The sequence below is a fragment of the Thamnophis sirtalis genome, unplaced genomic scaffold (genome assembly GCF_051295495.1).
Source record: "Thamnophis sirtalis isolate CommonGarterSnake01/CBP01778 unplaced genomic scaffold, rThaSir2_p1.2 scaffold_11, whole genome shotgun sequence".
In the NCBI taxonomy this organism is placed as follows: domain Eukaryota; kingdom Metazoa; phylum Chordata; class Lepidosauria; order Squamata; family Natricidae; genus Thamnophis; species Thamnophis sirtalis.
In genome coordinates this window covers 38779300-38792120 of record NW_028261391.1, presented here as the reverse complement: position 1 = coordinate 38792120, position 12821 = coordinate 38779300, and the positions used below count along the sequence as shown (strand labels likewise).

The 12821-nt window shown below is 36.9% G+C and overlaps 1 protein-coding gene across 5 annotated transcripts in view; it reads right to left on the bottom strand.

Annotated features, from left to right (window-relative positions):
* Window positions 1-12821, bottom strand: part of EPHB1 (EPH receptor B1) — a 372507-nt gene that overhangs the window by 21499 nt on the left and 338187 nt on the right. For 3 of the 5 annotated variants that reach the window (XM_014058617.2, XM_014058618.2, XM_014058620.2), the window contains 3 exons: window positions 10656-10805; window positions 7641-7834; window positions 6597-6752 (listed from right to left, as the gene is read on the bottom strand). In XM_014058617.2, the coding sequence (XP_013914092.1) occupies window positions 6597-6752; window positions 7641-7834; window positions 10656-10805 (500 nt within the window). Of the gene's footprint in view, window positions 1-4282; window positions 5526-6596; window positions 6753-7640; window positions 7835-10655; window positions 10806-12821 lie in introns of all 5 variants that reach the window. The other 2 variants (XM_087725569.1, XM_087725570.1) reach the window with 1 other exon arrangement.

Sequence of the window (12821 nt, the reverse complement as noted above, 5' to 3'; positions counted from 1 at the left end):
ATCTGTTCTTTCTTTGAGGACATAGATTAATGGATATAGGAAGACAGGTAGAAGCTGAACTTCTAGGGGGGGGGAATCATCAAAGTAACAGCAGTCCAATAGTGGAGCCAATTTTTGGGTTCCTCTTCACTATCAGTATACCCTTCAGTATCTACTAGGAATACTCTTGTATGCATATTGCATGTCTGCATTAAACAGGGGTTGGGTTTGTTGAACTAAAGTCCTATGAATTGGGAAATTCTGGAAACTGAAATCCACATTTCTTTGCATTGCTGAGATTGAGAAACACTAGCCTAAATGGTCTTTCTATGTCTCTGTCTTGTGTTTTTGTGAAATATTTTTAAATCAATTTTCTTAGCTGTTACTATTATGCATTGAATTTGCCTTCTCCCCCCCACCCCCAACTAGGGAGTTGTAAAGAAATTATGTTTCTCAAAGAATGTAGAATGCTGAATCCTTCCTACAGTGTATATGACTACCTTTCCATGACACAGAAGCCAAAATGGCCATTTTCCTATTATCGCCAGATAGGTAATAAGGTAATTGCTCTGTTACTTCTAATAACTTTCACAAATGTGATGAAATAAGGCTTCAGAGCTATAGAAAAATGTCATACATTCCATTAACTGAGTAGTCAGACAGGCAAAATGTTATGTTTATAAATTCAGCCATCATAGTCATGCGTTCATACTTTTTGAATTTATTGTAATAAAAGCCAAAGTCATAAAACATGATCACAAAGGCTCTTTCAGTCCACCTTGTGTGAATTTCAATGGCCTCTTTATAAGATTAATATTCAGAATACATCTTTTCCACGCATGTTGCATTTGGTTTGACAACATATCTGAATACTGATTTTTACACACATTACTTCAAGAGATTCATGACAAGTTATCGGACAGGACTCTTTCATGCTGTTAAACAAGGAACTTTCTCTCTCTTTCCCTACCAGCCTGGACAGCCTATGCGAGATAAAACATATATCATTTATTTTGTATCTTGTTAGTATTTACTTCTAATCTGAACAGCAGGGAAGTTTTCAAACACCTTAAAATAATAGCAACATAAAAAGGAAAACAAAGTGTTAGACGTTCACCATAAATAAGGTGGTCCCTCCTATTGCTTTTGTTTTGTAGAGACACGATATTGCTCCTCTCTGTGTCACATTTTCAGAGCAGCTCAGCCTTGATAAGGAAGCTCACCTAGAGCTAAACATTACATGACTTACAAAGTACACAGCTGATCTATTGAATTTTGCTCATTCTGAAGCAGGGAAAGACAACAGTAATCTTTGAACTGCATGTGGCCTCCAAGGACTTTCGGGGAGCCTCCAGAGAGCTCTCCTATGTCATTGCCCAATTTACATTAACTTCAATTGCTGGTTTGTGGCAGCATTAAACATGTAACAGAATACAGTAATTTAAGTGAAACCTTTAAAAAAAATCCTTCTGCTTCTTATTTCCTGCAATCTTTCAACAAACCATAGGCAGAGAAATATAGAGGCGTACAATGCCAATAATTTAAAAAGTAGTGATGTTGTTGAGTTGAAATCTGCCTTTTAATATTCAGGCATATGGTATGAAAGAGACTCTCTCATGTTTGCTTTGATTTGCCTTTTACCTGTATATTAATTAACAATAGCAATGTTATTATTTTCTGTTAACTATTTTATTGTGTTCTAAAACCTCACTGGTTGCTTATACTTCCTAATGTGTAAAAAGTTTCATGGCACTTTTCTTGCAATGTTTTTTTTTAAAGATTTAGTTACAACAATGGAAGCTGGGGAAGTTGTAGACCAAGAAGAAATGACTGTAGATAGTCTTTGACTTACGACCATAGTCGGAAGCAGACTTTCCATTGCTAAGCAAGGTGGCTAAGTGAATCACACCCAATTTTATAATCACTTTTATCATGGTTGTTAAGTGAATTACTACAGTTGTTAAATTAAATGTGTCGTTGTTAAGTGAATCTGGTTTCCCTCATTGTCTTTGCTTTTCAGAAGACAGCTGGAACATCACAAATGGTGATCACATGACCTCAGGATGCTACAATGATTTAAAAAGATGCTGGATTTTGATCATTGTTACCATGGGGATGCTGCGATGGTTTTAAATGCAAGGACCAGTTGTAAGTCATTTTTTTCAGAGCTGTTATAACTTTGAACAGTTGTTAAGTGTTGTTAAGTTGTAAGTCGAGGACTACCCATGTAATGAAAGACAGGATTTACATAAATACCTCTGGCCACCTCAGAAGAAAAAAAAGCACAAATATAATCACACCCCACTCATGAGAATTTCAATAACATTTGGAATTTAAAGAATTAAAAGAAGTTCTCTTTCATGAAATTGAGTGACAACTGGTAGAAATTGAAATTGAGTGACAACTGGTAGAAAATACTGCAGGACATTTTTCTTCAAGATGCAAGTAAATAACGGTGATAACAATGACAGCATGATGAACAATGAAATGTTGATAGTATGAATTATGACAATATTATTGAAATGATGATACTATAATACTAGCAGTATTGGAAAAATAACTGTAAAGGTAATAATAATGCTAATCACAACAGCAACCATTAGAATAACAGTGATTATTAGTTCGTATTTTTGGCCCTGACATTTTGGCCCTGTTTATTTCTGGAAATATAGTCCTGACTCCAAATATTTGTCCCTGGGTACCAGGAGAGGATGGTTCAAATTGGATTATGATCCATCCTCTGTCAATTGGAAAGGATGAAAACTTTTCTTTCCTCAGTTGCCTCATTTTAAGATTCCCTCAGTATTGGATATAAAATAAAATCATTTATTGGTGTGCCAATGCTAATTGTTTTTGTTTACTTCCTGTGGGGAAAGTTATGAGTCAGAAATAAAGCAACTGGTGGAGGAATAAACAAATTGATCTTGTAACTTGTAGAAGGCCCCAGAGCAACAGTCACAAATTCAATTGCATACTGCAGTATAAATATAAAATAATTGGCAATTTGACCCCTGTTCCAACTTCATATGATAAATGATAATCATTAGCTTTCCATGGAATAACTGGAATTAATTCTGACTGGTCAATATTTTATAGCTGCAGGGCACATAACTTCATATGACTGCCTGTTACATTCAAAATCTCAAAGTAACAATAAAAACAGATCTTTTCTAACCACAAATCAATGATCAGCTTACTTACTGCTGAGTTTTGGTAAATGCTAAAGCTATTATCCATAAAATAAGAATTATTGAGTATAAGATCTATTCTACCAAAATGCCCTGCCACTCTTTGTTCTGATCCCTGGTCACTTTGAAGAAAATGCTCAACACCAACAGTTTCAGAGGTGGATTATAACATAATGACCAAGGAGCAGAACAGAAAATATTACCTTCATAGCATTACTCCACTTTATAGTAAATAACATTATTATTGTCCACAATAAAGATGCAGTGGCAGCAACAGCAGTGGCTGCTATAGGGAAAAAAAAACATCTTGGATGTCTGCTTCCCCTCCCCACCCCCCCAAAAAAATCAGTGCAATGCTGTAAAATAATAAAGATGCAAAATATTGTAGAAATAATCTGCTTGGAATCAACATATCTTCTCACACACCTATATTTCAGGAACAAGTACTTTGCACCAGAGATTCTTCCCATATACTACACTTAAAGTGTTAAGACATGTATATGTAGCAAATATGCGGGGTATCTACGACACTTTCATAGCCTTGCTTCTGCAGTAGTCATGGCAAGGGAATCATGCACAAAACTTCTTGAGCTCTTTTAAAGGAAGGGGGAAGCCCTAATATAGACAGTGGGTGCTACTATCCAACACTATCAACCCCCTTAGCAGTGTCTTCTTTGGCATTGGTTCTCTGAGATGACTTAATATCTGATTCTGAAAGCCAGAATGCAGGTTGTCCTTGAAAAAAATGGATAAGTAATCTATTGATGCCAACAATTTTTTATGTTCCTTTGATAGTGGAACAATTAAATGATAATATATCCAGCTAGGAAAAAGCCTGCCTGAAAGATAATTGTTTTGCATAAACTCTCCACATACTCTATTATGTGGGTTAGCAGAAGAAGAATAGCAATCTTATTTTACAAAGCACTCTCAGATAAGCAGAGAAATTCTGTTTTAAGTTAAGTATTTTAAATAAAGAATTACACTCGTAATTAACAGTAAAATCAAATATAGAAAAGGAAGAGCTGAATGCATGTTAGAGTGTTAAAGAAACAATGAGAAAGGACTAGTAAGAAAAGGGTGGGCAAGGGGACAGAAGTGATATAGGAACCTACCTCTGATGCCATGAAACCAAAATCAATATATATCAAAATCCTGAGGTCCAAATAATGGAACTAAAGATTTCCAAGCCATCTTTTTCTGGTCACTGGAGGACTAAGCCTTCTGCTTAGTTGACTTTACAGCTGAACATTCCATACTGTTCTACATGAAAACCTTGTTGCACAGTGAACACTTCTGCTTCCTTGGTCCTTAGAAATTCATTTGCTTTCTTTTTCTCTTTTCATTTCCCAGTACACACATTCCATGCACAGTTGAACTAGTCAGAAAGCAAGGCACATCACTTCCGTCTCCCAGTGGATCCCCAAGTTCCGTGAAAAAGATAGAATTATCAGCCACCAGTCCAGCTTGATTGTTTTTTCTTCTGTTATGGATAAGCTGTGAGTGACTCCACAGTTAAGCTGACATACAGACGATACGCACACACTTGCGGGAACATCTTTTTCCCCCTTTTTTCCTGTGAGGATATCGTTTTCCCTTTTGCAAAAAAATGCAAGCAAAAGAAAAAACAGGATTTTCTATTGAAGGTACAACTCTTCTTCAATATGAAGACATTAACTGGATTGGTCTGGATCCCCCATGCAGTGGTCAGTGAAGTCCTTTGTAACTGATGGCACAATATTTTGATGTTCTTATCTGTAGGAACTGTTGAACAACATTTGCCATAGTTTATGAGCCAAAGAGGGAAATGGGTGGATAAGAATGACTCTGGAAGAAGAACTAAAGAAGAGAAGGAAGAGAATCTGACTGCTGAAGATTGTTGCTCTGGTTGCCTCTTCTCCATTGGCCTCTTGACTACTGCTCACTGGTGGTGGGACTGAAGTCTCTTTTCTTCCCAAAACACATTGGTTTGCTTCACTTTTTTTAAATATTTGATCTGTACATATTTATACTTATTTATATTCTGTTTCCCATGGCATCAGTAAATGTGCTTCTGTTGGTGTGAGAAACATAATTTGCCATTTAGAAACAAATTCCATATATTCTTTGTCTGCAGCGCATAAGAGTTCTCAAACAATTATCCAATCTCTATAGACATCACTGCCTTGTCAGCCTCCCCTCCCCTCCCACATCCAACCCTCTTCTGTCCTCCCCTCTTTTTTCCCATTGTTGTAAGAAGACACGCAGCATCATGCCATCGCAGTTGGTGACTGGCTCATCTGTACTCTCATAGACTGGACACTGCTCAGGATCTTCTTCTGGTGTCCGGCTAAAGTCACCCCTATTCTTAGAAGATCTCTGCAAAAGATAAGAGACAGGATCATACTTGTGGAGCAGAGGTCTTTGTCTCCTCTGCTTTATATGGACAAGATACATGAGCTGGCAAATTCAAAATGCAGTTGCAGAAAGTGAAGCTGTTATCCTAAGATGAACAATCAGCACTGATAAAAGATGTTGAATGAATGTATATGTGCATGATTCAAAAGAGAAGTTTTTCTCAAACCCATAACAAATAGATGCTTAAGTAAAGGATCAGAGACTTAATTTTCACTTCCTTGAAGATTCTAACTTCCCAGGTGTCTTGAGATGATAAGCTACTCTGTTGTTACAAATGACGATAATATAAGCAAGGAGAAGAATTTCTGAGAAATGTCTAATTTCTAAATTGACTGGTCACTACATGAATCCTGTATACTAATTGGTAGAGTTGTTATAATCTCTGAATGAAAGGAACAATGTGAGACACTCCCAGTTTATGGATTCAAATTTCTCAGAGATCTGGTTGGAAGCTGGCAGCTTGTTAGTGAATTCTAAAAACTATAAAGTGCTGATTGAAGAGAGTGTGAAGATGCATGACATTGATGAATATATAGTATGGCAGATGCAAGGAACTTGTGAGAATTTCCAGAGCACAAAAAGATTATGGAGGCACACAGGCCTGCAAAGAGAAGCAAAGGAAGAGTGTGAAAGTGCTTTTGGGTGGAGGCATGTTGCCTTGCAAGTTATGAATGATCTATTTTCCTGACTTTTATATGTGTTTCTCATTGGTGATTTTTTATATTAATTCCAAAAGCAGTTAATAATAAATAAAACATTCATTAAATAGTTTAAATAAAGTCATCTAAACAAAAACAAACCAAAATGACAAAAATCCATTTAAGAAATAAGCATAAATTTTCAAAGGCCAACCAAAACAATAATCAACAGTATATTTCTGCCTGTTTTCAGAAGATTAGCATATTCCTGGTGCCAAAATCCTGTCTCTGATCCAGATTTAGTTTGTTGATTATTTGAAGCATGAAAAGAAAAGCTTGATCTCATCTTCTTCCATCACTGAAGCAAATAGGGAAATGAGAAGGTGCCACTTACTCCGATGTCATTTGTGCAACTAACTGAAGGGATGTGAAGCCAGCAGTTAGAAAACTGTCTCTGTACTGGTTCATTTTGATGGCACTCAACCAATCTTCTACTGAGGTAAAGGCAGTGAAATCTGGGATGGAGCGATCCAACAGTGGCTGAGAAGGCCTGGAAGAGAAGGCAAGCAGTGGGTCAGAGATGGGATTTAATTTTAGAACAGAAATATAGACAGCAAAAGAGTTGCTCCTTTTATTCCCTTTCCACTGATTTGCTTGATCTTCTGCTACTGTTCATTTGAAACTGGAGCTGATCCAGTGATTAAATTCTCTGAAGTCTACTACCAATTCAGTGAGTTTGCTACCAAGCGTTCGCCTGAGGCGTGCCCGTGCAGTGCTAAAAAAGGAACATTTTGAAGCTTTCCAAGTCTGCAAAGGGAAGTAGAACAGCAAGGGGGGGAATCTGCTGTGCCACACAATTTAGATGAGCTAGAAAGCAAGAAATCCGATGATTCTAGCCAATATAAATTGCGTGTCACAGCTGATCGTCACCCAGCTGATCATCGGAAATACTAGTTCGCCCGAACCAGTAACATTTTTTACTACCGGTTTGGATGAACTGGTCCGAACCGGTAGCATTTCACCCCGGAGCTGATATGGTAGTCTTCTAGAAAACACTGTGATTATTATGAAATGATTGGGCAAACTGGAATGAGCAAGCATTTATTTTAATCGGTGGAACTGAAGTAAATGCAGTTACTGATACTTTTGGTATTTCAACATTCTTGTAACTGCAAGTGAAAAAGAAATCCTGATTATTTCTTGCAACAGCAATTAGAAACGTTCATTAATCAAACTGTAAATTATCTAATGCTATTTTGTCAGAAAGGAACTTATAAAGAGGTTTGATATTTTGCACATCTATTTAAATTTAATGTATGTATTAAAGAGGGATAACTGATCCTCCAGGTATCCTTTAACTAGCTACAGCCTTATTTGTAAATTTCAATATGATGTTTTAGGCTCCAATTAAAACATAGTAACACATGTGGAAACTTACACAGCGGTGATGGTAGCCACAGTTTTGAGGCTCGCTGGATTTCGGATCATTTTATCTAAAGTATTAACTATTTCAGCAAACCGTGGCCTTGTGTTGCGGTCTTTTTGCCAACAATCTAACATAAGTTGATGTAGAGCAGCTGGACAATCCATAGGTGGAGGGAGCCGGTAATCTTGCTCAATTGCATTAATTACCTATAAATGTAATATACATACACATATAATGTGTGTCAATGGAGTAGAAAGAAATATAATTCTGAAAAACACTGCAGTTAAAATAATATTTTAATCAGAATGTCGCTTAAACCATTGCTACACATGCATAACCTTCCATATTTTTCATTTTATTGCAGTTTTTGAGTGGTTGATTCCAAGTCCATAAATATAAAAAGAACTGAAAGTTCCAGGATTTAATATTCAGAAGTGTTCTCCATCTTTCTCAGAATTTACTATTTACCAAAGATAGATTTATTTTTCCATGTCTGACATAAGGGCTATGTCCCAAGAACTACCAAGGCCAAATCCCCATCCAAAGGAAGAAAACAGAAAAGAAAACAGGTAATATCTTAATAAGCCACCATGAAAATATTAGTGAATTTTACAAGTGAATCAAATTTGGCTTTATAGACATGTGCTTTGGCTTATACAATAATGGCAATGAGATGGAACTTTAATCATATTGTTCATTATGGTACTAGCAACTATCATGTGGGATAAATTATCTAAGTTTTGACTATGACATAGAAACCTAAACTTAAATTTTCTGTGATTGCCAGGATCCTGATCTTAATCAGATCCACTTATGACACTTATTTGCTTTAACAGGAAAGCTTTCACTGGCACCAATGGGAATTCAATCACAATGCAAAAATAACAACTTTAGTGGTATAAATTGGCATATACCTCAAGATGCTCCTTCAGCTTTCTCCTAACCACAGTTGTAAAAAAGCTTTAGTAAGGCTTTCTAAGAGATGTGGTGACTCTGTGGTTAAGAAGCTGAGCTTGTCAATCAGAAAGGTCATCAAATCCCTAGTGGCAAATAACGAACTGAGCTCCCATTAGTTGTCCCAGCTTCTGCCAGCCTAGCAGTTCGAAAGCATGTAAAAATGCAAGTAGAAAAATAGGAATCACCTTTGGCAGGAAGGGAACAGTGTTCCGTGCACCATTGGCATTTAGTCATGCCAGTTGCATGATCATGAAGACATCTTCAGACAGCACTGGCTCTTTGGCTTTGAAACAGAGATGAGTACTGCCCCTTAGAGTTGGGAACAACTAGCACATATGCTCAAGGGGAACCTTTACCTTTACCTTAAGGATTTCTATTGTTTGCTTATCTGGACTGAAATACATACTATGGAATATTTTCAATATTATGAACTCAAAACTAGATTAAACCAACTGGAATTCCAATCCAGCGGTCCTACCCTTTGCACTTCTACCTTCTTTACTTTAAAAAATGGAGCGCTTTTAAAGTTGAATCATTTCAGCACACTAATAGCATGCAATCAGATATAAAGGAAATAGCTTGCCCTCTGCACACAAGGAGCAACAAAACAGTGCTGGTTCTGGAAAAAAAGGGTATTCAGAGGTTAATTTGTCTTCTGTTGCTTCAAGATAAAGGCAGTCCCTTCCCTGTTAGCAGCCGCTACAACTCACAGTTTCTGCCTATCATGCTGTAGTGCAGAACTTCATCAAGGCTCAACGCCTCGCTCATAAAGTCTCTGAAATATTTCAAAAGCCTGCCAGGCTCTTAGTGTCCAATTATCACACACTGGCTGGCTGGTCTTTCCAGTTCCTCTCCACTTCTCCTTTTCTTTCATCTCTTGATGCTCTTTCTTACAGTAGACATTGAAGGGGAAAGAAACAGCAGCAGCAGCTGATGATTTTGTATCTCCCAGTTAGTATTGCCAAGTGTCTCTCTATAGCTCAGCATGCAACGGGGTCGGAGCCAACAAGTTATGTCTGAAAGGGACTAGTACATAAAGCAGACATCCTCACTATGCTCAGAGAGAGAAAAGTGTGGTTTAACAATTACAGATGGGACTCTTTTTAAAACTGCATGTGCACAATACATGTAAAAATGTTACTATATAGTGTAATGGATGATTGGTTGCTAAGTTGTTAAGTTGTTAAGGAACGTATTTCTTAACTCCAGTCTTCTTTGCAAGTGGAAATGGGATTACGCCCCCCCTGCCCCCACTTCATAGCCATTAAGGTGAAACTGGATTGGTCAGTCCTAAACAGAATAAAGTTGCTGATTACACAACAGCAATAGCACTTAGACTTATATACTGCTACATAGTGCTCTACAACCCTAATTAGGCAGTTTAAAAAGTTAGTATATTGCCCCCAAAATTTGGGTCCTCATTTTACCAATCTTGGAAGGATGGAAGGCTGAGTGAACTTTGAGCCAGTGAGAATCAAACTGTGGGCAGTCAGCAGAATTAGCCTGCAATACTGCATTCTAACCACTGCGCCACCCTGGCTCTTGTGGTTATTCCATATGGGAAAATCTAAGAGAGTTCACACTCTTGACGGTGCACTTGAATGGTATCAAAATAAAGCTTTTTACATAGCGTAGCTATCTCATTCATCACTGGTGAGAAAGATGGAGGTCACATCATAGAGCATAGTAGAAAGAAGTGTCTTAGGAGTTAGAGCTTTAGTTGGGGAAAATACTTTCCTCATTTTCCAGAGCCATTACATCTATAACTAAAAATAACTCCTGTATTCTGAAAAAGTGCCTGCCTGAAAGCATTGAAGACCCATAACAGGCAAATATCCTACTTAATATGGATAAGTTTGAACATGAAATACATGAAAGAAAGACATACATCTAACATGCTGGCTAGTGATGGGAAGGTATTATACAAGAATCTGCTACAAATTTCCTCCTAGATATATAGGTGTATTATTTCAGTCTTCAGTATACTTGTATTTAATAAGTGATTTTTTCCACTGCTAGAGAAATCAAGCAAAGTTTTACTATTTTGTGCAGAAGGCTTCATAAACTTACATCTTGATTGGACATGTCCCAATAGGGTCTTTCTCCAAATGACATTACTTCCCACATAACAATTCCATAACTCCATACATCACTGGCGGAGGTGAATTTACGGTAGGCAATAGCTTCTGGTGCTGTCCATCTCACTGGAATTTTTCCACCCTGAAAGACATTAATTATGAAGGTAAGCAGTGTAATGTACCAAAGGTTACCTGTATAAAATTTAACTTATTTAATAGATAGGTATTTATCTAAATCTATTGCAATTTCCAATAGCAGCATAGTCTTAGAAGGAAAGGAATTCAATTTAATAATATGTTCCAAAGATAGGACACATTTTTCCTTCTTTTTCTTGCATATGAATACAGACATTTGTTGAATATTGCTCTTAGGCTGATTAACACATTAACATTCACGAATTACACTGGATTCTGTTAAAGGGTTATTTCATCAGTACAAGCATACTAATACCAATAGCAGATTTTTGGTGTCAGACACATGATTCCAACCCACCAAATTGTTTCTTTATGATGAAGAATATATCTGGTGTCCTACTTTCCACCACCACCACCACCACCACTACTACTTCTACTACTACTACTACTACTACTACTACTACTACTACTACTACTACTACTACTACCTCCTCCTCCTCCTCCTCTTCTTCTTCTTCTTCTTCTTCTTCCTTCTTCTTCTACTACTACTACTACTACTACTACTACTACTACTACTACTGTGTATATTTGCTTCCTACAACCTTTAGTTATCAAGAAATTGCATTTTTAAAACGGAGAGGTCTGCTGCAAAACCAATACTAGGCGATGATGTAATGATTTCATAGTTTGTATCTTAGCATATGAATCCAAGTCAATTGTGATTTAGTAAATAAATCATGCTTAAGAAACAGATGGTTTAATGCAATATGTAATGCCAATTATTTTTTAAACACGACTGAGTTACACATAATCTGCTCTATGGAAAGCAGGAGAATGTTTTCCAGAAGCAATTAAAGTATGATTGTTATTCATCAGATATATATCCTATCTTTGTCTTTTAAATTCAAGGCAGCATAAGTGCCATTCCCATTTTTCTCTCCACACTCCTGTGAGGGAAGTTTACCTGAAAATAAGTGATTAGTTCCAAATCCAGTGAGAATCTCAGAGGAAGTTAGCAGGCCTATGAAGATTGACCATTGATTGCAGTTGTTTTTAACAATAGTTTGATATATACCCATAAATAATCCTATAAACTATTGCTATGTACTAGTAGTAAATGGTTTCTGTGAATTGCAATTTCCAGATGGAGATAAAACAACTAGTTCAAATTATTGTATTAATGCAAACCCGAGAACAGAGCTTGGTTCATGGCTGTACTAATATGCTTCATTTGTTTCATGGTAGAGACACTAGTACTTTCTGCATGAGAAAAGAAATTAGCATTGTGACATTTATTCCAGCTGTGGTGTTCAGCATAAACAGTAGCTAACGAAATCTCCTGCTCATGAATGCCAATGGACAAGCAAGTGTTTTGAAAAGGACAGCATGTTTCCTACAGAGAATATGTAGGTGTGCTCCCACTTCTAGGCCCAACAGCAGACGTCAAAGGCTGACAGTAACAGCTGTTTCCTTGCACCTCTTTGCATACTAAATAGCAACCATGGTCTTCAGGGTTTTATCCTGAGTGACACTTCCTCACCCTTGGCTGTTTGTATTGTGAAACACGAACATTTTTTTGCTTCTGGCACTTTCCCCTAAGAAAGATACCAAAGGAAGGGCAAGAAACCGGGGTTGCCTTTGGCATATATATGACAGCTCATCACAATTTGCTGAGCATACCAGATGAAGCAAAGCAAGTGTTTCCGTTTCTCATTTTAAAATTATATATTGCCAGTGATATGTAGTAGCTAATATAGGTACCCTTTCATTATACTTCAAAATACATTTCTAAGCACATCTTATAATCAGTATTAGAAAGGGGGACAAACTTATGGCTTGAATGAAGTGTCAAGAAAGACAACATTGAACTTTTTTTCCCCTAATGCAGAAAATAGTTTTATGCTTTTGTACATTGCATTATATTAGAAGGGTCATCCTAAGTATTAATGAATTATGATTAGAAATAGCTCCAGACAGAAGAAAAGGTTGTAGGTTGCCATCTGTTTGAATCAGTAAATTCAGT